This window comes from Battus philenor, unplaced genomic scaffold (assembly GCF_028537555.1).
Source record: "Battus philenor isolate CCGP_79_NKW_IND1 unplaced genomic scaffold, ilBatPhil1.0.hap1 SCAF_24, whole genome shotgun sequence".
Lineage (NCBI taxonomy): Eukaryota > Metazoa > Arthropoda > Insecta > Lepidoptera > Papilionidae > Battus > Battus philenor.
The window spans coordinates 12,358,153-12,382,522 of record NW_027181687.1 but is presented as its reverse complement, the minus strand read 5'-3'; the positions used below and the strand labels follow the sequence as shown (position 1 = coordinate 12,382,522).

Below are 24,370 nucleotides of genomic sequence, written 5' to 3'. Positions count from 1 at the left end.
CGCACGCGCTTCCGATCCTCCATTTCCCAGCTATCATCACACCCTCTAAGTACAAATTTCCCTTGTAAACAAAGATCTCCCTCTCATCGCCCGGCCCTCTGCAAGTAAGACGGAGGGCGAGGAGGGATAAATGAGTCTCAGCCGCCAACACAATTTCCCTCCTATCGGCTGGCGCGCACGCGGGCCCTCCCACGCGTCTTACATTTGATGATGTCATTTTAGGGAAGCCGGAAAAATAGCAATGCAAACAAAGCTGTCGACAAATCGCGTCAGTGAGGTATGCGCAGAAATGTTAATAGTCGTCTGCGGGTGCTCCTTGATTAGTGCAGGTGCTCTACGGGAACCGTATCAATTGCTGCATTGAACATTCAGCCGCGGCCAGGAGGCGAGAGGACGAAGTGGCGGTCATTAATTACATAGTTACATAAACGAACAGATTGTGAGGACAAAGCGTGCGTGTGGTACGCTGTGGCTATGTTCGATTGGTGCTGGGTGTTGTTAGCCTTTCTGTCTGTTACAGGTTCGTCGGACGCACGGCATAGGGACTCGGATCCCGCGAGCTAATTATTTAAATGATAACTTCTTCAGACGTGTCACACGACGTATTATGTTCACTAGCTGATGTCTACTGGATTGTCAGCAGAGGACGAACTCCTTCTCCGAAGAATAGCTTAACGGATATTAGAGTTGGAAGAGGAGCGGATAAAAAACAAAAGGCCTCTTCAAAGTATCTAATCTCTAGTTAGCCTAAATGGTCTACATCATAACATAAAACATAATATAAGAAATGCGAACAAAACACAGTATACAATGAAAGTAGTTTTACATACAAAAGAGCAGTAGAAATGTGTACGTCGATGATTTGTTTTATATAATTATAACAAAAGAAAAACGAAAAGCAGCGCTCTGAGAGCACTCGCGGCGAATGAAATAAGAAAGCAAACAAACGAGATGCACATCGCTTGTTGCTTGCTCGAGTGCGCGTCGTCGGCCGAACGGATCGTGAGCAGGAAATAATAAGCAAGTACACGCGGAGGCTCTGCGTTTTTTAATTTAATAACAACATTAAATGATCTGATATCATCGCTTTATTTGTACTGAAAAACGTGGGCCCATTTCAAGTTTGAAAGTGAAGGTATGCAATGCCATTGAATAATGAAGTATAAACAGATTTTCTCGGATCTACTGCATTCAAAATGATAAATCTGAACACGCAAATTTTACACTTTATAATGATTAAGTGCGCAATAAAATGCCAGAGGCGGCCGAGGGCGTCGCGCTGACCGAGTCCGTCAACTCTGTTAGGCCGTTCTTTTACAAGTCCTTTGATATTTACGAGTGTTCCTATAAATTAAAAGTCGGCTCAGAAACCAGCGTTTTTTACTTAAAGAATATCTTTAACCTCTATTTATCATAAATAGCAGTTATCACAACCACAATGGTTATCTTCAAATCACATCTTACAATATTATAATCCGCAGAGTTAGGGATGACAGAGCATTACATGCGTTAAGGCAGGATCTCTTTTATATAACTAGGCTGGAGATAATAGTGATGCGGCCGCGACTTTCGTTAGGTGATGCATCCAAAGACAAGGCGAGCGATGAAGGCGGCGCGGGACTATTTTACTTTTGCGAACAGACGACCCAAAAAAATTCATTCAAAAACAAGGAGGGTAAACGTACCACTGACCACATGCTTCACGGAGGTCTCTATGGACACGTAAAAGAAGAGTTTTACGGACGATCACAAAATAGGTCAACATACAGCTTTACAAAACAGAACTCCTGAGCTCTCACGAGAGCTTCGATTCGGGGCGTTACATAAGCTGTAAGACTAGATTAAGAGATTACCAAGCTATTATTGAGTCGCTAGGATGGTGTACAAGCGCTATGTTAATATGGACTTCCACTTTGTACAATATATAAATACAACTACAGTTAGCTGTCATCAGATCTGTGATCAGATTATTTGACGATAATAATACTTTATCGGAAAACTTGTTATCTATTTAATTTTAACTATTTATTAATAGTTAGTCTGTAAGCTTTCTTAACTGAAAAACATAAAATTATCTAAGATTGAGTACCGCTCGTAGCAGGTTAGGCCGCAGGCAGAATTAGGCTTTCTCACAAAAAGAGAGTCTGGGCAGGAATTGATTACACGGGCAGGTCTCTCCGTTTTGTACTACTGCACATCATATATAAAGAAGCTTGTGCTGCTGGAGCAGTTTCTGAACCACGCTATCCTATTTTGCCTACGCCGCGCCACACGTGACATATATAGCAGCTTAAAAGGGAAAGCGACAACAGTTTAAATTCATTTGAAAACAATGGCCATGGCAGTTGACGGTGCGGTTACAACCACAAGCGGAGGCGGGGGCGAACGTGGAATAAAAACGTTTATTAACACATTCTCGGTTGGCGGCGGGAGAGAGGAGAGGCAGGGGAGCAGGGTGTCAGCGGGGGGCGCCATTCTATTTGCTCTCGTAATAATGCGTTTTATTAGCGCGCTTATAGCGCAGCTAAATTTATTACGCGCACTTTGTTGTGAGAGTGATCCGCGTACGTTTTGCACGTGTACACACGTTCAATTGTATTAAAATATGGTTATTTTGTGGAATATTTTCATGGGTTTGTTTTGTGAACAGAATTATTTGCAAACAAGCAACGCCTATACAGATAAATATTCGTTTTGTTTTAATGCAGCGCATCCCTTGCGGCGCATCCATACATTACAGTTATCGTAAGCCGGCTCTCTCACCAATACATTATATTAAATAAGATATAAAACATAAATTAAGCCACCCAACAGCCTATCGAGATCCGTTTCATTAGTCCTTCGAGCATCTGAAGTTGTTTGGGAATCGACTGCTGCTTAGCGGCCTGCTGCAACCCCGTCACCGTACATTATATATAAAAAGCACTAAACAGCCGCCAGCGAAATAGACAACGACACGAATAGGACTAATAACAATCTTGAAGTGGTTTTTTGTGAGCCGCGCTTAAAGTTTGATCGCAATTATCAGAGAGCGGGCCGCGGGCCGCGAGCCGCTCGGCGCCTAATTCCCATTGAGTTTGTGTTGGCGACGCTCCCCCGGGCGGCGCGTTTCGCAGGCGCACGCATGGCCGCGCCCAGCGAACGTGACCCCGCTGCCGACCCGCCTGCATCCGTTCCGCGGCTCAGTTGATGCTGGTCAATAACGTACAATTTCAGTTAAGCCGTCACTGGGAACGTTTATTTGATGCGGGGCGCGAGGCGCGGGGGGGGGAGCGAGTACAATGCCGTTCAAAAGTGTTTATGTGACTGATTTTGTAAAGAGGCCCTAACGTGCGGAGAATTGCGACTGCATCAGATAAGATGCTTTTAAAGATATAATTGGTGCTCGCCGGGCGTGGCGCGCATTGTGCCGCTGGTACGGGCCATTACAACTGTTGGAGCCTCTTGTAGGCACTAGGCGCGCAATTGTTTGCAACTGTACCCTTTACAATTACTTTGTAATGCGCCCGGTGTGATTATATCCCATTTAAGTCTATTGGACTCACTCAAGCGCTGCAGCGGCCTTTGTTACGAGCGCTGATCGCTAACTGACACGTCTTGTCGCATCCAAAAGCACTTTATATTCTCCTAAAACGTCTCCAATAATTAAGACACGAGTTTTCTTCAGATGATTACTGTTCCACCTTTGCGTTACAAGTTTTTCATTTGAAATACTCCTCCGAACACGCCACATCTTCATCTCATATGCGGTTATCTCCTGGTGTGGCGACTCTTCAAGGTCTCACTGTTATTGGTTTTTCTCCAACAGCTTTGTTTTCCTCATCGACCTGTTCCTAGCGGTCTAAGGTCCATCTGGAAGTTTCTACTCCTCTTCGTTCCTTACGAATCGTCCGCTCCAGAACTTTTCTCTTAGACTTTTGACTTGCATTAAGCTTTAAATGTGATCTTCACGCTTTCTTATCGAACCCGGGCAAGTTGCAAATGCCAACGGGCAAACAGCGTTGCCCAAATGGTTACTTGTAAATTAAAAGTTATTGGATTATGAAGAAATTGATTAGGTAGAGTGCCGTCGTTTGCGAGCGGCGGGCGGTGCCGGGCCGCGGGCGGCTGCACGAGCGGCGCCCGGAACTCGCGCTAATTGCTTTAAAGTCGGCCGACACCCGCCGCGCTACGCCGTAGCCGCGTAGCCGCGTAGCCGCGTAGCGACGCCGCACTCGGCCGCTGCTAATTGGCGAGCGCCCTCCGAATCCTCTCCGAATAGCTTTCATTAAAAGCTTCACGATTTCGTGATCTAATACACAGCGCTCGGCTGAAAGTTGCATCGTGTACTGATTTGTGTATAGCTTATCGCTTATGTCGGCGTGTGTTAGCGCCCGTGTCGGATACACTGTCGAGTGAGGCCTGTGTCCAACAGCGGCTGTTTTTAGACTGAAATAATGATGATGAGATGGTTTCCAAATATTTGTCTATTCCTACAATAGACAATTTTTAACAATAGAGCGATGTTACAACGCGGTTAGAGAAAGAGTTTCTCTTTGAAAAAAGTTTAGTGAAGAAATATTGTGATGGTACATCATTTAGTAATCGATATATATGACAATATAGTCTATTTTCATATAAATAGTAATTCATTAGAAAAATAATTATGTTCATTAAGTTATCACTTAATTGCTCTACTATTTAAAAAAGTGTCCACAAAAAACAACCTGTCGGAGGTGGCTATTAACTCTTCTCAGATCAGAATTCGTTCGGAACTCTCGTTGATGAATGTTGCTGTCAAAGGGGAGTTCAACTTAACTCTACTTTCTGTCGAATTGGGCTCTTCTGGCATTCTGCGCATGAGGTACACAAGAGATCACTAAATCCATGTGGATTTGAATATAAATAAAAAGTCAATATGAGAATTTTAGTCGGTCGGGGGTTGAGATAGTCTGTGAAATTACATCGCTTTGGACTTTAAGGTCGATTGGCCACGGGCGGCGCGCAATTAGCCCGGGGTCGAAAGGATCGCAGGCGCGTTAATTGCGACCGTGAGTTGCTGTTCCTCAGACGGTATGGCGCAGTTTTTTGTGACCTCCAGCTGCCGCGCCAGCTCTACTTCACACCGACTTTACCATCTCAACTTATCCTTCACAGCTTTTTTCACTAATTACAGAACTTATCGACGTGAGCTTCTGGGGATGAAAAGCCTTGCAAATGTTACAATTCGTATCACCTAACAAGTGAACAATGCTTCAGACCAGACCTTTTTTGTATCATGAATGAATAAGCGATATATACTTATTAAATAACAAACGCACTATAAATATAAACATAACTTAGTCCGTTACTCGCGAGAGCAGGCGGCAAACGCGTGAAGCACTTTTAGTGATTTTAGTTTTTTGAGGCGACGTGTTATTTGCAGGTTCGCGTTTACAGTTTCACCGAGTTTGAAGTGGTTAAAGACGCTTAATGTAATCTTGTTACTTATTTAATAGTTAAGCTTAGAATCAAGACGATCGCAGGAACCGCAGCCCAGAATATAGAGGTCACACAATGACCACGAGCTTGGACTTTTGCTGTCTCTTTCATTATCACTATTGCGGGTGCTCGGTAGCGACACTGAGGCACTCTGAATGTGCCCGTTGACCGTCCTCGACGCTGTTCCCCGGCTCCGTCTCCGGGACTTTTCTCGGCCGCGACTATTAACTGCGGCGGCCGTTAATGGCGCGCGGAAGTAATCTCCGGGCGCTCGCCCTCCCGCGCGCGGTGGACTTACCCTTTATTAACTAAAGCGGGAGATTACCAGGACACCGCACTGTTTAAACGCACGTCCCGCGCGGCGCCGCCGGCGGACGGTGCGCTCCGCCGGACCCCTACGCCTACCGCGTTGAAACTATTTTCCTCTGCACTCGCACTTTTTTATCGCGGTGCGAGAAAGCAATTAGGGAGCATTCAGTTTACCTTGACCCGCGCGAGCCGCTCCCGCTCCCCCCCGGGCGCCGGCGCCGCGCGCGCTGCGCAGCGGGGCCGGGGTCCGCGCGCGCTGGGCGTTGTGGAATACGCTTGACATATGTTAGACTCGCGAAGCCAAAGGGGATCGAGTGGCATAAGCCCCTTGGGCTCATTATTGGCCCTGCGCGCCTCTCCCCGAGGGCCCTTCGCGCTCTCTTTGCGAACAGTTTTCATTTCACTTAATAGAGTTCCGTGCAGTTGATTTTCGCCGGATGATTGCCGGCGGCGGCGGCGGCCGCTTGCGAACAAGAGCTCCGCATTGTTTGACGTGCGTTTAATACTCATTAAATTTTGCAAAACAAATACAGTCAAACCGGAGTGAGCGAGCGAGTGGGTGAGCAGGGCAACACACTACTAATGGGAGTATTTAGCAGGTCCCGTCGTTATATCCTTCTAAAGCCTCAATAAGTGAGAAACATGCAACCTGCACAGGTGAGTTGTTTTTCACGCATGAACCTCTTTAATTGAGCTTGCAATGCGTTTGTTCCAACAGTACACTTGTGCTATTTCATGGCGCATTTTTAATTTCAAAGAGCCTTTATTTCATAGGAATGACTAAGAGCAAAGTTTAATTATTTTGTCATTGTTCTAGGACCTCGTACTCGGTAGGTCAAATGTGCGGATCGGCTGGTTCATGAATCTGATGCAGTCAGTTCATTAACCTTTAACTGTGGACGCGCGGTCTCACAGACCACTTGCAGTTTGTAATTTTTGAGTTTACACCTTTCCCCTTGCTCCCTGCGTTTAATGCTCTCAGTAGCTTTAGTTTTAGCGCCGAAACGTATGTTGAGACGAGAAGTTGTGTCGGCGGCCACAAATTAGCTGAGTTATTTTACTTTATACTTTAACCGCGGTCTGTCCGACCGCACGTCCACGTTTCCTGCGTAAATAATATAAACGGTGACTTTTTTAATTTGATTGTTTTATGTTATTTTCATTCAAAATGTCAATGAATATTGAACGAGAAGATGGCCTACGCTCATTTTATATCGCATTCTTCACTTGGTTGTGGTATAAATGCTCATGTACTACACAATGAGCACCAGAGCAAAAAAATAGAAAGTGGAGTATTCTTAAAAAAAATAGCACGATCTTTAGTCGTTCCGCATATGCAAAGACAAGCAATAAAACCAAAAATAATGTCCTGTATTTTGTTTTTGACTGTGCAAAGAATTAGATGAGAGGGTGCGACTGACCTGCACTCGGACCTCGGGTAAGTTGACCTTCATGGCGAGCTCCTCCCGGGAGTACACGTCGGGGTAGTGGCTCTTCTCGAAGGCGCGCTCGAGCTCGTGCAGCTGGTAGGTTGTGAAGGTGGTGCGGTTGCGGCGGTGCTTCTTCTTGTCGTGCCTGGGCGCGTCGTCGTCGCTGGGCGGCGGCGACTTGTCGGGCGGCGTGCGCTGCGGGTACCCGTCGTTGCTGTTGCACGAGCCTTCGCCTGTACAACGCCCAAGCGTTACAGTTTTATCAATATTGAGTACTATAATAAACATTAAGTAAATACTAAAGTGTTAGAGTTCTTGTAGGACGCTGAAGCCTTCTCCATCGACTACCGGTGACCTTGATCAAGTCGTCGATACACTTAAATGGTCAGATACAATGAAACATATTTTTAAATTTAATGAAAGAATGTGCGTCATTTGTTGGTGGAATTGCGCGAAATCGAATTAAGAGAGAGTGGTCGTCGTGCAGTCTATTTTGTCAGAAATAAACTCAAAGCCGCTAGATTATATTTAAGCCTTCGTGATAGGCTTCCGACAGGGCTTGAATCAAGCGACTTTCGAAGACCTTAACGTTCAGTCGTCTGTCCGTATCAGCCCGCGGTCTTCACCCAACACCCTTAGACCCCAGAGGTCTGTTCATAATCAATATTTAATAAAAACAAAAAATTAAAGTAATCTTTTGACACAAAATTAAGCAATAACTGAAAATGAAAATAAGCAGACACTAGTCCGCAATATTTTAATCCTAAGGCTTCTCGTAATGAGGTGTTTAAACTTAAAGAATTAGGTTATGTTCATCTCCTGCTTTAAAATTACTTTAAGTGAAGGTTTGTTATTAGCTTCCACCCAACTAGTTCACAGTTTGTATGCATTTATTTTCTCAGATACACCAGCAGTACACATGAGTTAAAAATACATTAATAGTTACCGTATGAATAAAGGTTCTGTTATGTTGTTTTTAATGCACTTTATACAACATTTTAGAAAGATCAGATTCTATCAAATAAAAAAAAAACGTTTGAAGAGAAAAGCGATGCCAGATATTTCCGGCTTAAAACTTTAGACACCAAAAGATCAACATTTTAAAATGTCTCCTGCGCTGCGCAAATGTGCTTGTTTAAGACTGTGTGCTTAAAGATCCTCAATTAAAATAAAAATCTGTTATGGATGCAGTGAATTACGAGTATTAGACGGTTTCTAGAGACTCTATGAGAGCCGCAAACGACATCGTTGGACGCCAATCGTTCAACTATTCTGTGATAAGAACTGGACATTCGTGAGATAGGAGAGTTTGACCTAACGTTGGTCCGACATTGGAGCCAAGCACAAGACTTTCATGAGCGTCGAGGCAAACGGCACGAAACCTGCAGCCGAATAAACCTTAAAAGGTTCCCCAAGAGATTTGGTTATTTAATATTTAATGTAAAAATATTAGAGCATGTGCTAAGTGACAGTGTTGTATAAATATTAAAATTTCATATGTTAATTAAATAACAAAGTATTTAGTATCGATATCACGAGAAAGTGAAAAACTTTCTGATCATAATGAACACAACAATGCATCATATAAAAACGAAGTTGCCAAGAAAAATATAGAAGACGTCTCAAATCAGAGAGCATATGAATTTCTCATAACTTTGAAAAAAAAATGCGGTTATGTGGAAGTACAATCTGATTTTAGTTTTTAACGAATTGAGATCTTCAAGCATTCTTACCATGACGTACACGTGTGGTCACTGCAAATGATCCTGAGCGGATCATAAAAGTCGGGCCAGCGGCGCAGAACAGGTGGCTGAAGCCCCAAGTGCATAAATTTAAGAGTGATCTCCTGAGTTCATAGGGATCGCTGACGACGCCATTGTCGGCAATGTTCACACAATACAAATTACCGACTTTATATAAAACACTTAAGTTTGAGTGTAACTAAAGCTGTAAACTGAATGATTGAAATTTAAATTCGCGCTTACAAGGAAGCCAGGCTGCGCGCCCCGCCGCAGGGGACTGCACTCTGCGCGCGGTGGCAGCTGAGCACGAGGACTATACTCTGCGCGCTGAGGACTTTTTGCTTCTCTTTTTAGGAGGATATTTTTACTTTATACGATCGACATCTGTTCGTAGTAAAAGTGAGCTGCAAGTATATTGCCAATTGCAAAACTCTAGAATAGCTGTAACAATTCAGCCCATCTCTTCACAACACTGTGAAGGCCGAAGGTTTCTCGTGAAAATAAATTGAATAATTCCGTAAAAATTATATATAAAAAAACATTCTTTCTAATAGGATCCGTTCAAAGACCTGAATTCGTTTTTTTCCGAAATTTTGGAAATGTCCGGGGAAGGCCTATTTCTCGCAATGGACATCTTGCGGTTAAAATGATGATTATCTTTTGCCAAATACACAGAAAGGTAAATCAAAAACACCTGGTCTCAGCTCAAAAACGTTTGAATTTAATCAAAACCAAAAAATAACGTGTTGGATGAAAGCAAACAAAATATAACCTCACAGAGTCACTAAAGTCCTGCAGTGTACGAAATAAAAGAGAGTTGTCTGCACGTAATCTTTGTTTATTACTGACGCATTAAATGTCTCGTGAAACGATCCCTCCGAATTACATTTCATAATATTATCTACTACTTTGACAAGATTTGCTATTTAACTCTAACTTGTAGCAGTTCTGAAATAGATCTGTTAAGACAGAGAATTTGATACGAGAAAAAATAAGAACCTTCACCGCGGCTTCTACGTAAACGACTACAGTCCAGAAATATCGTTTTTTGGTGCAAATATTCCACAATTCTCGTGACCTTGTCTCTGGCAAAATTACGTTGATTTAGGTAGGCATGAAATAGAAACTTGCGCACACGCAGCTCCGATTTATATGGTTTGCAGTATGATTAACACGAGGTGGCTGTTACACCGGTGGGCTGGTGGTGGTAGATGGTAGGCAGCGGGTGGTGGCCGGCGCTACAATTAGGCGCGCGCGGGCGGATGCGCGGGTGCGGTAAATCAAACAACAATGTTTGCTTGCGGAAATTCACGGCCGGCTTAATGCAATTATATTCAAATCAACAAGCTCTGCCCCCCACGCACGCGCCGCCGCGCGCTGCACAACATTTATTGCGGAGCTGATACGAGTAAAGCCATTTATCTCTAAAGTTGTAATTTGTCTGTAGCCGTTGATCATAAGATTTCGCCACCTGGTCTTCGGTCTGACTTACTGCTGATAGCACGACATTAGTCTTTCCGTGCGTGACGTCATCATCATTATGTCAACCGATGCAAGGCCTCTCTGAGAGGATCCTCAGTGGACCTAGTTAGGTTGTGGACCGGTCTTACGCTGCCCGCACCCGACGGCTCTCCGTGGCTATTGGCGTACTCTTTTCGTATGATAAAAGTCGTTAAGCATAAGCAATTCTCGACTTTGACGTTGAAGACCAACGTCTCTCAAAACCTCGACTTGGATCGCTGCAAAGGTCTGACAACACCTGCTGTTTAGTAGCACTAAATACCGCAATGAAAAACGGACACGTACATCGCCGGCTCTAATTGCGGGGGCATAAATTATCGCGCACCGGAGCAGCGTTGTATTCGGACATGGCATTCGTACATGATATGTATCTGTATCGCGTGTAAATACTGCGGGGCTTAATTAAAAACAAAGGGAAGTAGCGGCCGCGGTGTTCACTTGCGTCGACGTCGAGCTCGCGCAGTTTATAACGTGTTGAAAGGTCACTTGGTCGTGCTAGTGTTTATAATTTTTAGCGGGGCACTGAGGCTGCTCTTTATCGTTTGATTCATAGGTAACCTTACAATTCTACAATAACTTTCTATTGTCTCTTGACAGCTTTCATAAGCTGAGTGCTTTGTGTAAGGAGAATTTTTACCGCTGGTAGAACTTTATAAGCACTGTTTTATTTACATAGAAACAGCCTGTTTCAATTCGTTTACAAATTATTTATATGTCGTTTATTTATTTTTGTACGTCCGCTATTAAATTGTCTGATTGTTATATGATTAATTGTTATTCTTTCAATTTTTGATTTAAGTTTAAAGTTTGACTGTACTTTACTCTGGAACTTGTTTAAGAAAATAAGTGTGCTTTGATGGTATTTTCCTCGTATCTTTAAACTTTTTCTTCTCCTAATTTCTCTTTTATCTATAACGATATAACTGTAGGATCTCTGCTTCACTTAAAGTTGTCTAGCGGATAAGGCCTACGGCAACATATTTAGATAACTGAATCAATAGTGCTTACATAAACTCTGCAATCAAAGCAATTACTTAGAAATGAGTCGATACAGACTGGTATAATAAGCCTGCGTCCGGGCACGAGCACGCTGCGAACATTCGGTGCTGTCATTTTTGTGTGATGACGATTAAGTAAACGATAATGATTGGTTCATTGAATTGAGAAACTATAACGTCTAATGTGAAATAAAGACAATGTCTTTTGAACATATTATCAGTGGAGTTCATTCGGGGTGCGGGACTCCAACTACGTATACCGTACTTCTGGTTTGAAATAATAAAGTCAAATACAGAGTGACCAGTTGAAGGCGTGTCATAAGGGAATAGCGAACAGTGTGCCCTCTATCTACGTTCAGTTAACTTGGTCATGTTGCGCGCGGGGATGCCTTGCTGATGGGACTTAATCTTGTGTTTTCTTCGTTGCATTTGATTTTTACAGCGTGAGTGAACAGAAATTGCCTGCACCCCGAATACAACTTCCAATGACCAATACAAATAAATCATTTGTATTGTTCGTTAGAGGTTGTAGCGTGGAGCGCGTCACGTCACAGCCCGGGTGCTGGGCCGCAGTCGCGTTAACTGTTGCATCAGACGAGTCACAACAAACACGTGTGCCCGCGATCGCAGCGTGGCAGCCTGTCAATCGCGCAGCGACAGCGATTAAGAAACACGCAGTGACAACACGCCACCGTCCCGCTCGCGCACCGGCGCTGCGCCGCGTGCGCGAGCGGGACAGCGCTCCACCCGCCACAAAACAAACACGAGGCCGGAACGCATTAAGACGTCGCACAGCGCGCGCGATACGATCGGCGTCGCTCTTTTTGTAACAATTATCGGTAATCTGGCAACACTCGGCATTGTCGTGCATAATGGCCCGTCTCGATGTTTTTTCACCGGCAACCCTAATCACACGTCGGATTTGCCGCGCATTAATCATTTGTAAAAAGCTCTTTAATAAATATCTTTTTTTCTATGCGCCGCGCATTAATTGGTCGTGATTGAGTTGCGGCCCGGCGAGGCGCTCGAACGATTTAATGAGTTAATCGACGTTGCGTTAGATGCGGCTGCGGTGCGAGCGCGCTGCGTGTGCGGCGCGTGTCCGATGCGGATGCAATACGGGTACGATGCGGCTACGGTGCGGCTACGGTGCGGTTCAGGCTTATCTGCCAGCGAATATATTGCCAGTTGGATCGACATTCGATCACCAACCAGTCTGGAAACAAGGCCGGATCATACTACGTAAAAGCATTCCCATATTCCTTTATCATCCCAGTTCTTTGCCCCGCGCTAACGCTTTCCAAAGTGGTAGTTGTGATATTATCTAGTGTGATATATCTAGGTAAAAGTAACCGACCAAGTCCAGGTTCAGTCCTCTTAAGTGCTTTTGTGAGATCCCTCGAGCCTAGTCACTGCATGGACCGTCTGGGCGGCGAATCTCGAAGAGATCTCTCCCACTCCGGTAAAACAGTACGAGGCACCCCTAGGCCCACCCGCAAGCCGTCGAACTTCGCAATGCCTTCCGCGCTTTGCCGCCTCGGATCCGCGGAGTCTGCAAATGGCATTAAAACAACGGGGAAAGTCTGGTCAAAATAAAATGCTGCTATTAATCATGAAAGAACCCATAGATTAGCTGTATACATTGATTTCTCGCTCTAAAGGTGTAGTTGAGCCGCTACTACAATAGGCCGGTGGATCCAGAATTCGTCCCGGACCCACGGCTTTTACTTGCTTAACAAATAACGTTCAAGTAAAGTGTGCGGCGTGCGGGCCGGCGGCGGCGGCGGCGGCGGGGCAGGAGGGTCAGTAATCGAATGCTGCCCCTAATGGCGATTGCGAATCGATTCGCAGCCGCAAAATCGAGTTGACGTAATCGAGTTCAGTAATGAAGCTTTCGATTATTCGGCCGCAGTGCCGGCCCGCTGCCGTCGCAGCGCGCCCGCGGCCCGCGCGCCGCACGCCGCACGCACGCTGCCAACACGCTGTGTTATGATTATGCTTATGCTAAATTATTTACTAATTTAAAGAAAGAATACAAACATATACAATTTAGATATATCAAGTAATTTATCATATGTGCAAAAGCTTTAATGGGGTGAATGTATATGTTAGTAAAAACCATTAATATTTCTATTTCCAATAACAATGTTTCTAGTGGTTACTGTAACTAAATATATGTTAAATTAATTGTTTTTATCTATTACGATGAAATAAGTCAATAACTTTCGGCAATACGAAGTGTATATGACAATTAGCTAACAATAATTAATTTGGATATGTTGTCTTTTTCTTACTATACTATCATTACTTTATTTATTATATCTGAAAGCGTTGATTTGTGAATAAGGTGTATAACACATTATTATGAGACAGAAAAATGTAGGTGTGCATTAACTACTTCACAGCTTTAACACCTGCAGCTAATCTTCTTGTATGTAATGTACATATAAAAAGTAAATGAAAACAGTTTGATATGAAAAAGTCTTTATAAAAAAATAAATATAAGACACATCACACAACAAAAAAGCTATAAATAACATGACAGCTTTTTAACGAGGTTTTTTAAAGGAGTAACTTAGGCTAATTTTATTTTAGAAAAATTCTTAAACGACCAAAAAAACTAAATAGTCTAATTATTTTTGGCTAAATTCCACGCGGACGAAACCGCGCGTACTGCCAGTACAAAATATAACACTGTAAGTGTTAATAGTGAGACTAAACTATATCAAAAAAAGGAACGCACAACAATTGTTTCAAGTTATCTTTTATTTAATTCCCGTAATTTGTAACGCTAAGATCTAATGTTAATGACGTGATTAAAAGATGAAACGCTGAAGGTGGACCCCTTGTAATCTGTGTTATTGGACCTCTATGGGGGCGGGATTTGTCCAGCAGTGGGCGTCCTGTGACTGAAATGATGATGACGAGGAAAAGATCTTTTTAAGTTATCTAGCCGCGTGTTCACTTGTGTTATTCGCACCTATTGTCTATCCAGGAAAAGACCTCTTTTATGTCGTGTTGTGTCGTGACAAGTAATGAGATGCATTAGAGTCAGCTGTAAACAGTAAATACCAACTTTAAAGGGAGATATAGTCATAATGTTCAAAGGTATAAATGTAAATAGGTAATTCTTGAAATGTTATTAGAACAATATAATTTAGGATTCGTTTGTTGATTTATAATTTCAGGAGCACTGATGATAAGTTATAAGAAAGTGTGAAGTGGAAATAAAAATGTTGACTGATAAAGTGAAGAAATAAAGAATTATCGTTGTCAATACAAAGGAATGATTGATAGAAAGGGCGCGATAATAGATCTGAGCGCATCAGCTGCAGACGATTTAAAAGAGATTATTGTTTTTGTGTCGCGTTATTACCGGCCGGAGAAGAGAGTTGTTGTGAGAAGTCATTAAAGAAATTTACTAACGAACTGCAAAGTTTTTGCGCCTGCTGACTTTAGGTGTCCGTTAGTCCGGCGCCAGAAGCGGCAATGAGGCGACTAAACGCGAGTGCACGCGTTGAGAGAACTGAGACTACCTACTGTCATTACATTTAAAGCGGTGGAGGCTCTCGTCTCTCGGCCCGAGTTCGAAATGTGCAGCAGAACAGAGGAAGAAAGCGTCGCCTGCCTCGTCGCGACGATAACCGTCGCCCTGCCTTCCCACAGTCCGACTGCGATACGGTCCGACTGTATTGTTTATAGAACACAGTTTTCTAATTTACTACATTACAAACCCGAGTTGCACTGTCGAACAGTTGAATTCCTCTTTGGTCAATTTTAAAAATACTTGTGCTGGCGAATTGGTGTTGTCAAACTTTGCGATTACGATGACTCATTATTTTAACTGATTTATAAATAATAAAGCAGTTCAATTGCTGCCGATACAAATAAATTTAAGAGAAATAGTTTAGTAAATACAGTCCATACTGTGTTGTAGATACGGGGGCATATAGCCGCAAGTCAGTAGTCAAGCAGCATTGTGTGCGATCGTATTAAAACCGATGACAACATTTTGTTCAGAAAATAACTTTCGCTAATATTGCTTAATATTGCTCATTCAAACTTTTAGTGTTATTTTATATGCAGCGCATACTAAATTAAGTCGCTAGAATAACACCCCATTGTTTATTATGTTTATACCTTAGCAATTCTATGAAAATAATCACACATGCAATGATTATAAGCTGCAAGTTGGTAGTGCGTCTCTGCTTAGAATATAGTCAGTTAATTATATTCTATCGCCGTGTCCGTGTCTTAGCGAATTCACAAATTTGCGATATCGGACTGACTAAACAAGTCGGAGATGACAGCTACTGCCGTGTTTGCTGCTATATACTTAATGCAGTCGTCTGTCGCTTGCGTCGCCAACCATTTAGTGATGGGGTTAATTTGAGTCTTAAAGAACACCGACATCGAGAAGAGCAGCGCCGCGGCGGCGGCTCGCTGCGACGCGCCCGCTGCTCAAAACTTGCTAATTAGTACAAACGGGGCACTCGGACGCAGGGCGGCCATGCAGTCGCGGCACGCCGGACTTTCCTCGCGGCACTAGAGACCATTGGCTAAGATTTTTGTAGACTTGGTAACACTTTACATAACTATTTAAATTATTAGCTGGCCTTTCGATGAAGCCTACAGTGACGAATTTGGAAAATCGCCGAGTGTCACAGGAGCCTTGGAGAAAAAAAAGTTAGGAACATATTATATTAACCTCTGGTTATGTCGTATTACGACCATCATCGCGGTACCCCAATAAGAATGATAGTTTAGTTTACAAGATACATTATCTGTGTAAAATCAGCTGATTTAAAACCATTCGGTATATTTATTCCATAGCAACCCTGATATGATTGACGTGTTAAAATTAAATCAGTTATATCTGATATCTATATAAAAATAAACTGCCTCAATTGGTTCTGTATTGTCAAAAGGTATTGGGCTTTTGCATTCTAGTGGAAAAAATAAAAAAAAATTAAATCGTATTTAAAATGATCACTTTATCAATTAATCTGACAATTTAATAATAAACAATAATTAAATATAGTTTTATAGGAGCATTATATTTACATTTCGTACTCTGCAGTTATTTAGTAATATCTTAATGTCATTGTAATGCTTATGTAGCATTTGCACAAAGCGTTACAATGGATACACAATCTAACTCGCTTTTTTCACGTTTGTTGTAAATTGCTTAACATGAAGGACATATGATTTTATTATCACTGTATTTTTTACGGGAAACGAAATGTATCAAATTTATACAATTTTCCCAGCATTTTTTAACTACGTAATATACTTCTTCGATGAGTAATTATCTGAATTGTATAAACTGAGTTTCCCAATAGATATGCTTTACTTGTGCAAACTAAAAACACTAAATTAATTGAAAAAAAAAATCAGTTCAAAAGTACACCAAGGAATGTAACAGTAAAAGATGTATGTAAACACATCCTTATTGCGTTGTTACCAACGAACTAGTGATTGATACTGGATCTTTAGATATTAGAACGATTCAGCGAATCGTCAGTGGCCAGCCGCCCGCCGCGCGACACAGGGATGCCCCGAAGTTCGGCGTAATGTCCGGCCCTGCGCCGCCCGCGCAGTGCATGCGGCGATTTGCCGCGACTTTGGACATGTCGTCGGACCAGCTAGCTCGTGCCCTGCCCGCGTACACTGTTACAAAAGGGAAGTAAATGCTTGTGGGCATCACTTCTATACCTCGGAGGTCCGGCTGAAGGTCCAGCATAAACATTCAAGTCAGTTAATATGTTAAAATAAAAGTTTACGTTTTTATTCATTGTGTTTATCGACGTAAGCACTTTACATTAAACTTGTATACTTAAAGAGCAATTCCAAGTCAAGTTCACCTCGGTCTAGGTCCGCACTGTACACACCAAACAACACCGAGCGAGCGCGTCGCGTGCCTGCAGCGGACACGCGACGCGGCTTATTTGGTTTGCGCGGCCTACTCCACTGCCGCTACTAAGATCACGAAAAATTAACGGGAATTAAATGTGAAACATTGATTTTTCACTTTACATTTGCGACGGCGCGCTTTTTTGGGCAGCGCCAGTCTAGGGGCAGGCTGAGACTTCCAACCGTAAGTCGTGAGTTCGATTCTTAGGATGCAATCTTAAATGTTTCACAATTTATACTTAAATTATATAGAATTGGTACTGTTCACTAATAAGTGTCAAAGTTATTAGTAGCAGTGTCCTCTGCGTACCATAGAACTATATACCCTTCTGCCAAGTGTGACGATTGTGGTGTATCAGCACCTAGACATCTTTGAAGGAAGCCTATGCCATGCGGTTAATACTACTTATTTATTTCGTCATTGCCGGCAAAATGTCACTTTTATATATTTTCAATAGGTCCGGTTGGCACCGGCTAGCATCCCGTGCCTTTCGAACTCAACAAAGCAGTTTACCTATCTTTTGGACGCACCGTCTACGCTGGACTTATTTTTATTTATTTCTGCAGCGATGCGTGGAATCACTCAAAGTGCGCAGCAGATCAATTTATCTCGGCAATCACGTGTGATGTATAGACTATATTTTCACAAGAGATTTGAGAGTATCGGCGGAGATGTGTGTGACAATAAATATTATTAAACTATGGTCTTAGGAGTCACGTTGTCTATGGTAGAGTTATCAAGATCACAGTTTGCCCATATTTGCGATGGAAGGAACAACAGTGGGTAAATTAATTTCTAGCAAAATCGCTCCAAAGTTTGTGCGCGCCAAGTACTTTGGCAAGGACCGTCAGAAGGCTCGTACAAAGATTCTCATGACCACGACTGCTCCGCCAAGAACATACTACCAAGAAACTTGGAGACGGCCACAATAGATTAAATGCAACGTTTTTTTTAACGCACTACAGTTCGTTCGCGTTAATAATACACTGATACGTCATTGTTGGCAGTCCTAGTCACCCTTAAATAATTCAGTCGTCGCGTTGAACAGTCCGGCGCGCGACGAACCTGCAGTACCCTGGGTTTTACATTTAACTTGAGCGGCAGACACTTGCCGCTCGCAATGCGCGTTACTTTCTAGTTCAAAAGTAGTGGTAGCTATGGCCGCGCGCGATGGCGGCGGCCGATAGAGCGATTATATTAATTAATAATTTCACACAAATTAGGGCGGCGGCGCGCGTGACGCCGGCTCCACGAATAATTAAACATTTGCCGTAGTCGCGGGCCACGGGGCCTTGTTGCTGTTCGCCTAATCAAATTTTATGAACCACGCTAATTTGATACACTTACTTTTAAAAACGTAATTTTTCTACTCTTACAAGATTTCCGTTGAAATAACCGAGTAGGGCACGCACTGTGTTTTGGTTTGAAAGCGACGTGTTGTTAAAATAATAACAGTGACATTCTTCCATGTATAAAGGCGGCAAGACAAACATAAATGATCATGATTTTAGTTATAGGACGTCTGTTGTTGGACATATGCCTCCCGCAAAGATTTCCAAGAGCGTTTAGACGATCTAAACAACAACGTCAGTCGGTGGACGTCAAGCGCTAAGCTTGTTGAATTCAGGTTTCGAGCCCAGAACCTTCATGACATCCGTCATAACTAGCCATATCTTTGATTAACAAAAAGTATTATTTATTATCAAGAATATACCTTGCCAGTAGTCTCTTTGTACTTTAACCTCTCTGTACAGCACGCACAGACCTTCGTCGTGGCGTTCGAGTATGCCGTCACCACGCGGTTAAATAAAATATATCGAGTACACTGTACTGAATTACTCAAATTATTTTTTCTTCAGTGACCAAGGCGTAAATTTTTTATAAATAAGTCTAACTCTGGTGTCGATTCAAAAAAAGTAAATGTTGATAATAATAAGGAGAAATATTAAAAGCAATTAATCATAGGCAGGATTACGAGTAGAAAGCTGGCGCCTGGGCCGGACATTACCTAACATAACGGGCTCGAGTCAAAGCCAAGCAGAACTCGTTATTAGACGAACTTATTATTATAACAAAGTATACTTGTTACTGGTGCACCGGGCTGCAGATCTCGCCGGCTTAGCTTTTGTCTTCTATCCTATGCAGAGTTTCCCAAGACGGATGATATCGACTTTGAGTCGACTAAACAAATTTTGAGCAAAGATGACTTTAAAAATGTGCTATTTTTGATAATCTGATATTTTAATACCCAGGGTAAGGTATTAAAATATCTTGCCTAACGTAATTCTAATAATTAACAAAAGTTTTTTTTTTTGAAGTTTAAAAACACTCTTGTGTTATGTATACTATTTTTTGTTAAAATTATTTATACACATATATAATAGGTTTGTTGAAATCATCGACGTCGTTTCAGTGGACAGATGCGCACTGCAAGACTTAGGCCCGCCCTGAAAGTGTCTTCCTCGTTCACTCCTATTTATAAAATCAAGCTTACTTTGATCATGTGAAGTCAAATTATTCAACGCACTTGCGGATTATGGAAGAATCAATTATAATACAAAACGTGAGAAGATCAAACAGTGTTGATAAATTTCAGTACATTCAAAGTGTTTTGTAACTTGGGTAAATTGTTTTTTATTCTGATCCTAGTTTCAGCATACAGATACCGTGAAGCATAGGCCTCCTCCGCAGATATCTATGGGGTATAGATTATATAGTTGCCATGCTTGGATGACGAGTTGGCCATTGCTCTGTAGTATTATGATACGCATAGGACGCTGTTGCCCATCCTCTGGAAACTTGTGCATGACCAGAAGAAATTCTTTTATTCTCATCTCAGTTTTCTATCGCTGGGCTGGTTTTGTTAAAATACTTCCATTGCAATTTTGTTTATGTCATAAATAAAAGTTCCAATTTCACGTCTATTTCAATGATAATATTTACTCGTTATCTCTGCAAGCGACCAATTGTTGAGTCATGTCCAGGCGTTGCATCACGCGGGCGTCGCTGCGGGCTGTGTGCAAATCGATCGCGGACAACACGGCGATAATCACATCGCTTTTAATTGATTCACAGATCATCGGATCGATCTCAAGCCCGCGTCCGCTTGCGCAACCCGCCCGACATTTGAATAATGGCGGCCATTTTGTTTTAATGCAGTTAAAACTTGCTGAACAGATACTTAATTGGGTTATTACATGTTATAACATATGAAAAAGCGTTCGATTGTATTAGATATTTAAGTGCGTCATGCAAACTACATAAATGCATTAGGAGCTAATCATTTAAACGAAGTGGAATCTTTGCGTGACATCGACATGCTAACGCTTTCGTAGAATCGGATATTACGTTATGGATTGAAATGTGATGTCTTTTCTACGAATTGCAAACAAAATCAGTTTTGATGTTATATAACAAAAACATACCTCTAAAACTATCGTTGAGCGCCAAATTCACGGACGGCTCAATAAGGTCCGCAAACTTTTGTTCCTACTCTCTTTAAGGTACAATGAAGGTTTATATGAAAAGTAAGCGTAGAATAGTTATGAGGTAATTAAAAAACCCCAGAGTAAGTTAAAACACATATTTTAGTTGCCAAATATTTCCCGTCAATCGAAATATGAAAGAAGTCATATCAGGATGTCGTCGATCGTCGTTTCTGCCCTTAGACGCGCACCACAAGACATAGGCCTCCCCTAGAGATATTTATAGGGCGCATTTACCATAATTGCCTTACTAGGCAGACGGCTGGCGATCGTAGTGTGCCATGTATGTGGTAAGGTGGTCGTAGCTCTTGAAACTTGTTCGTGATAAAATGAATGCACAAAGTGTGAGTTATACAAGTTTGTATCGCCGGGAATTGAACCCGCGACCTACGACCGCAAGTCTCAGTCATCTCTCGCTGGGCCACCGCTGCCAACCAGTATTAGAATGTAATCAAACAAAAACTGTGTGTTGCAATGTACAAAACAGTAAGCTTAGTTTGTTATAGAATACATTCTGTATCATTACGAGCGTTAACATATTTTAACGGTTGGCTGTTACAGATATGTTTAGTATAAGAAGATACTACAAATAAGCTAATCAGGTGTTTTTTTTGGTACGGACTGTCATTGCTGCCCAAACGGCACGGTGCCTAGCACAAAACCTTTTTTAAGAGCAGCAAATTTAGATAGCATCGATACACGCTCCTTGAGTGACAAGGCTCAAGAGGCTCCACGAAGGCACCGCGGCTGGTATGTCACTCGTTGATAATATCCGCATAGTATTCTGCCACAAGAGCGCCCGAGAGGGCACAACCTCGACATGGTTGCTACAGCCTGGCTTATATCAGCACTACCAGTTTGGGAAGCATTAGCGCTGGGAGAAGAATGACAAAAGAAATTCCAACAAGCTTTTAACCAGTGAGACTTAACATCGCACGTCTGTTAAAGAAACCGTAAAACTGCTACGGGCTCAACAAAAGTAACTCAATTGTTATTACTGTGGATAATTAAATGCACTGACGACATTACAACAATTGTGTTTACAAGTGGAGGCTAATTAAACACAAGATAAGATCTTATATTAAACATCGTTAACGAACTTTTGAATTTAATGAGTATGGCTAATGTTGAACCTTTCAGTTAATATAATCTCATTTTATGAATTGTTCAAAATTAACACGTACATAAATTTAATCTTGAAGTAGGAAAATTTATATTTATAGCAGCTTTCTTTGCAGGAGATTTGTAGAGCCTGACTGCGGTAGCCGACGGCGAAGGCGAGGCGATCCTATTAATTCCGCTAAGTTGGTTTTTAAATGATCTTTACGTTTGTTTTTATAACCTTTACTAAATTCTTATATGCTCTCAATGTTAAACTGTAAGTTTAAATTTTGTCGCAAAACACAAAACAACTGGTTTCGCGCGATGGGTTTTAATCTTTTGAAGAAACTGTGCCAGGTTTAAAAGGACGCGAAGCACGCAGTGTTCTGGTAATGGGTTCTCTTCAACAGCCCGTCGGCAACATCTGCGCGCAGGATTTTTTTTTATTTTTAACCAATTTCGCATCCACTATCCCTGGTTTCAGTCTATTTTTATTACTCTCTCTCTCGTTCTCTTTCTCTTCTATTAGTTCTATTTCTCTTCTATTAAACTTTAAAGTCTTTCAATCTTTTTTTTCAAAGCTAATGAATAACTTTTACCCTGATAAATTCCTTGCTATTGGAGAAGCAAACAACAATTTTTGTTTTAGAAATGAACACCTAATTTTATTCTCTTTATTTCGTACTTTTAATATTTACACGTGGATACTTAACAGATCCATAACGTATTATGACGGAAAGACTGCGTTACCGTCATTGAATAAGAGAAAGTGTGACTTGACTTTGATAGTATTTTCAGCAGAGAATTAATAGAATAAAGAAGAGGACGCAGCGCGTTCGTGCAGCTCCGCCCGCAGCTGTTGTGAAGCGATTCGATTCTTAGACAACAGACGGGTGTTCCAAACCTAAATCACCCCCTCATCTAGGCAAATAAAAAGATTTGGATAGATATTACCAATTAAATGAATTCTTCAGCAATAATGTTGAACCAAAACTAATTTTCTGCGCGCATAGTGTCTAACAAAAACACCTTTTTAAACATAGACCTTCTAATGTCAATTTGAGTATTTACAATCAATTTTAATAATAAATAATGAGTATCAAGGATTGTATATAAAGAGATTAAGTGGGCATAAATAAATGTTGATCGCGGAGGTTTCGACGGCTTTAACGAAACAATTGCATAGCTCAGTTATAACTCTCCCGGTCGGGCAGGCCGCGCTGCATCTCGCGCTCCGGCGGGGGCGGGCGGGCACGCCCACTCTTTATTTTTATTGCACTTCGAGTGCAGTCCCCGGCGACGGCCGGTCCGCCTACAGCGCGGACACGTCCCAGTTATTATCGTTAACGTGAAACAAACAAAAAGTCAAACAACTCTGTAGCTCGCGTGTAACTTTTTAAAGAAATAAGATTACAATTAAGGACGCAATCATGTTCACAACGATTATAAGATATAGATAGAATTAACATTCGTCCCACCTAAGAATTAGTTTCAAATAAAAATGCCGATTATAATGTACATTTTGATGGTAATGGTTGGTTTAATTCGGAACAGTTTGTAGTAGTTGGTAGTCGGAAGCACAGCACTCACCGGCACTCTCGAGCGCACCCGGCGACGAGGGCACAGGCTCGCTCTCCTCCCGGCGGCCCTCCAGGTCGGCCGGCACTCTGCTCCCCGCGCGCCCACTGCTCAGGCCGAGGATAGCGTCTATGGTGTGCCTGGGCCCCTGACTCACACTGGCCACTTGAGTCAAAGCCAGTCTCGACTTGACCGCGTCGAGGCTCTGGTTAAGCTGCATGTGTTGCGCGTGGAAGAACATGCCCATCCTGTTGAGCGTGTCGATGCTGTGCTGGTGCTGAAGGGAAAGCGCACCAGAGGAGCTCGAGTTGGGGCTGCTCATCTGCGAGCGCGGGCTGTTCGTGTCGGAGCGGTCTTCGGCGCCGAAGAACCGGTCCTCGGAAGCGTCCATCTCGGGCGAAGTCGCGGCGCGAACTGCGGCGGGGCGGCAGCAAACGGCGCTCGTGGGGGGGATGGGGCGGGGCCTGCTGGGGTCAAATTGCCCGCTCGAAGTGCGAAATTTGGGGTCGCGATGTGATTTTGTTTGCGCTGAACGCCGTATTAGCATTTTCCCCTTCGCGGCTCCTTTCTCAGCGGAACTTTTTTGTGCACCGCGCCTGTTCATCCTCTATTAACGAATTAATGTTGCTCCCCGTCAATGAAAACCTCTCTCGAAATAACTGTTCCGATCGTCCAAAGCTGTCGCTATCGAGCCATCGAAACATTAACCGCTTTGACTCATTAATAACAATGTCTCGGTGGAAATTAAAAACAAATTTTACAGCATCTTAGAGCCTCTAAGCCCTTTCATAATTAATTTGTAATCAGTTGGCAGTTGATAAGGACCGGCACA

At 42.6% G+C, this 24,370-nt stretch overlaps 1 protein-coding gene across 1 annotated transcript in view; it reads right to left on the bottom strand.

Annotated features, from left to right (window-relative positions):
* LOC137924711 (retinal homeobox protein Rx1-like) overlaps positions 1 to 23,929 on the bottom strand; it is a 51,661-nt gene extending 27,732 nt beyond the window's left edge. Inside the window, exons 1-2 of the mRNA XM_068768129.1 lie at positions 23,551 to 23,929; positions 7,191 to 7,432 (exon numbers count right to left, since the gene is read on the bottom strand). Of these exons, the coding sequence (XP_068624230.1) occupies positions 7,191 to 7,432; positions 23,551 to 23,929 (621 nt within the window). The remainder of the gene's footprint in view (positions 1 to 7,190; positions 7,433 to 23,550) is intronic.
* Between the last annotated feature and the right edge of the window lie 441 nt (positions 23,930 to 24,370).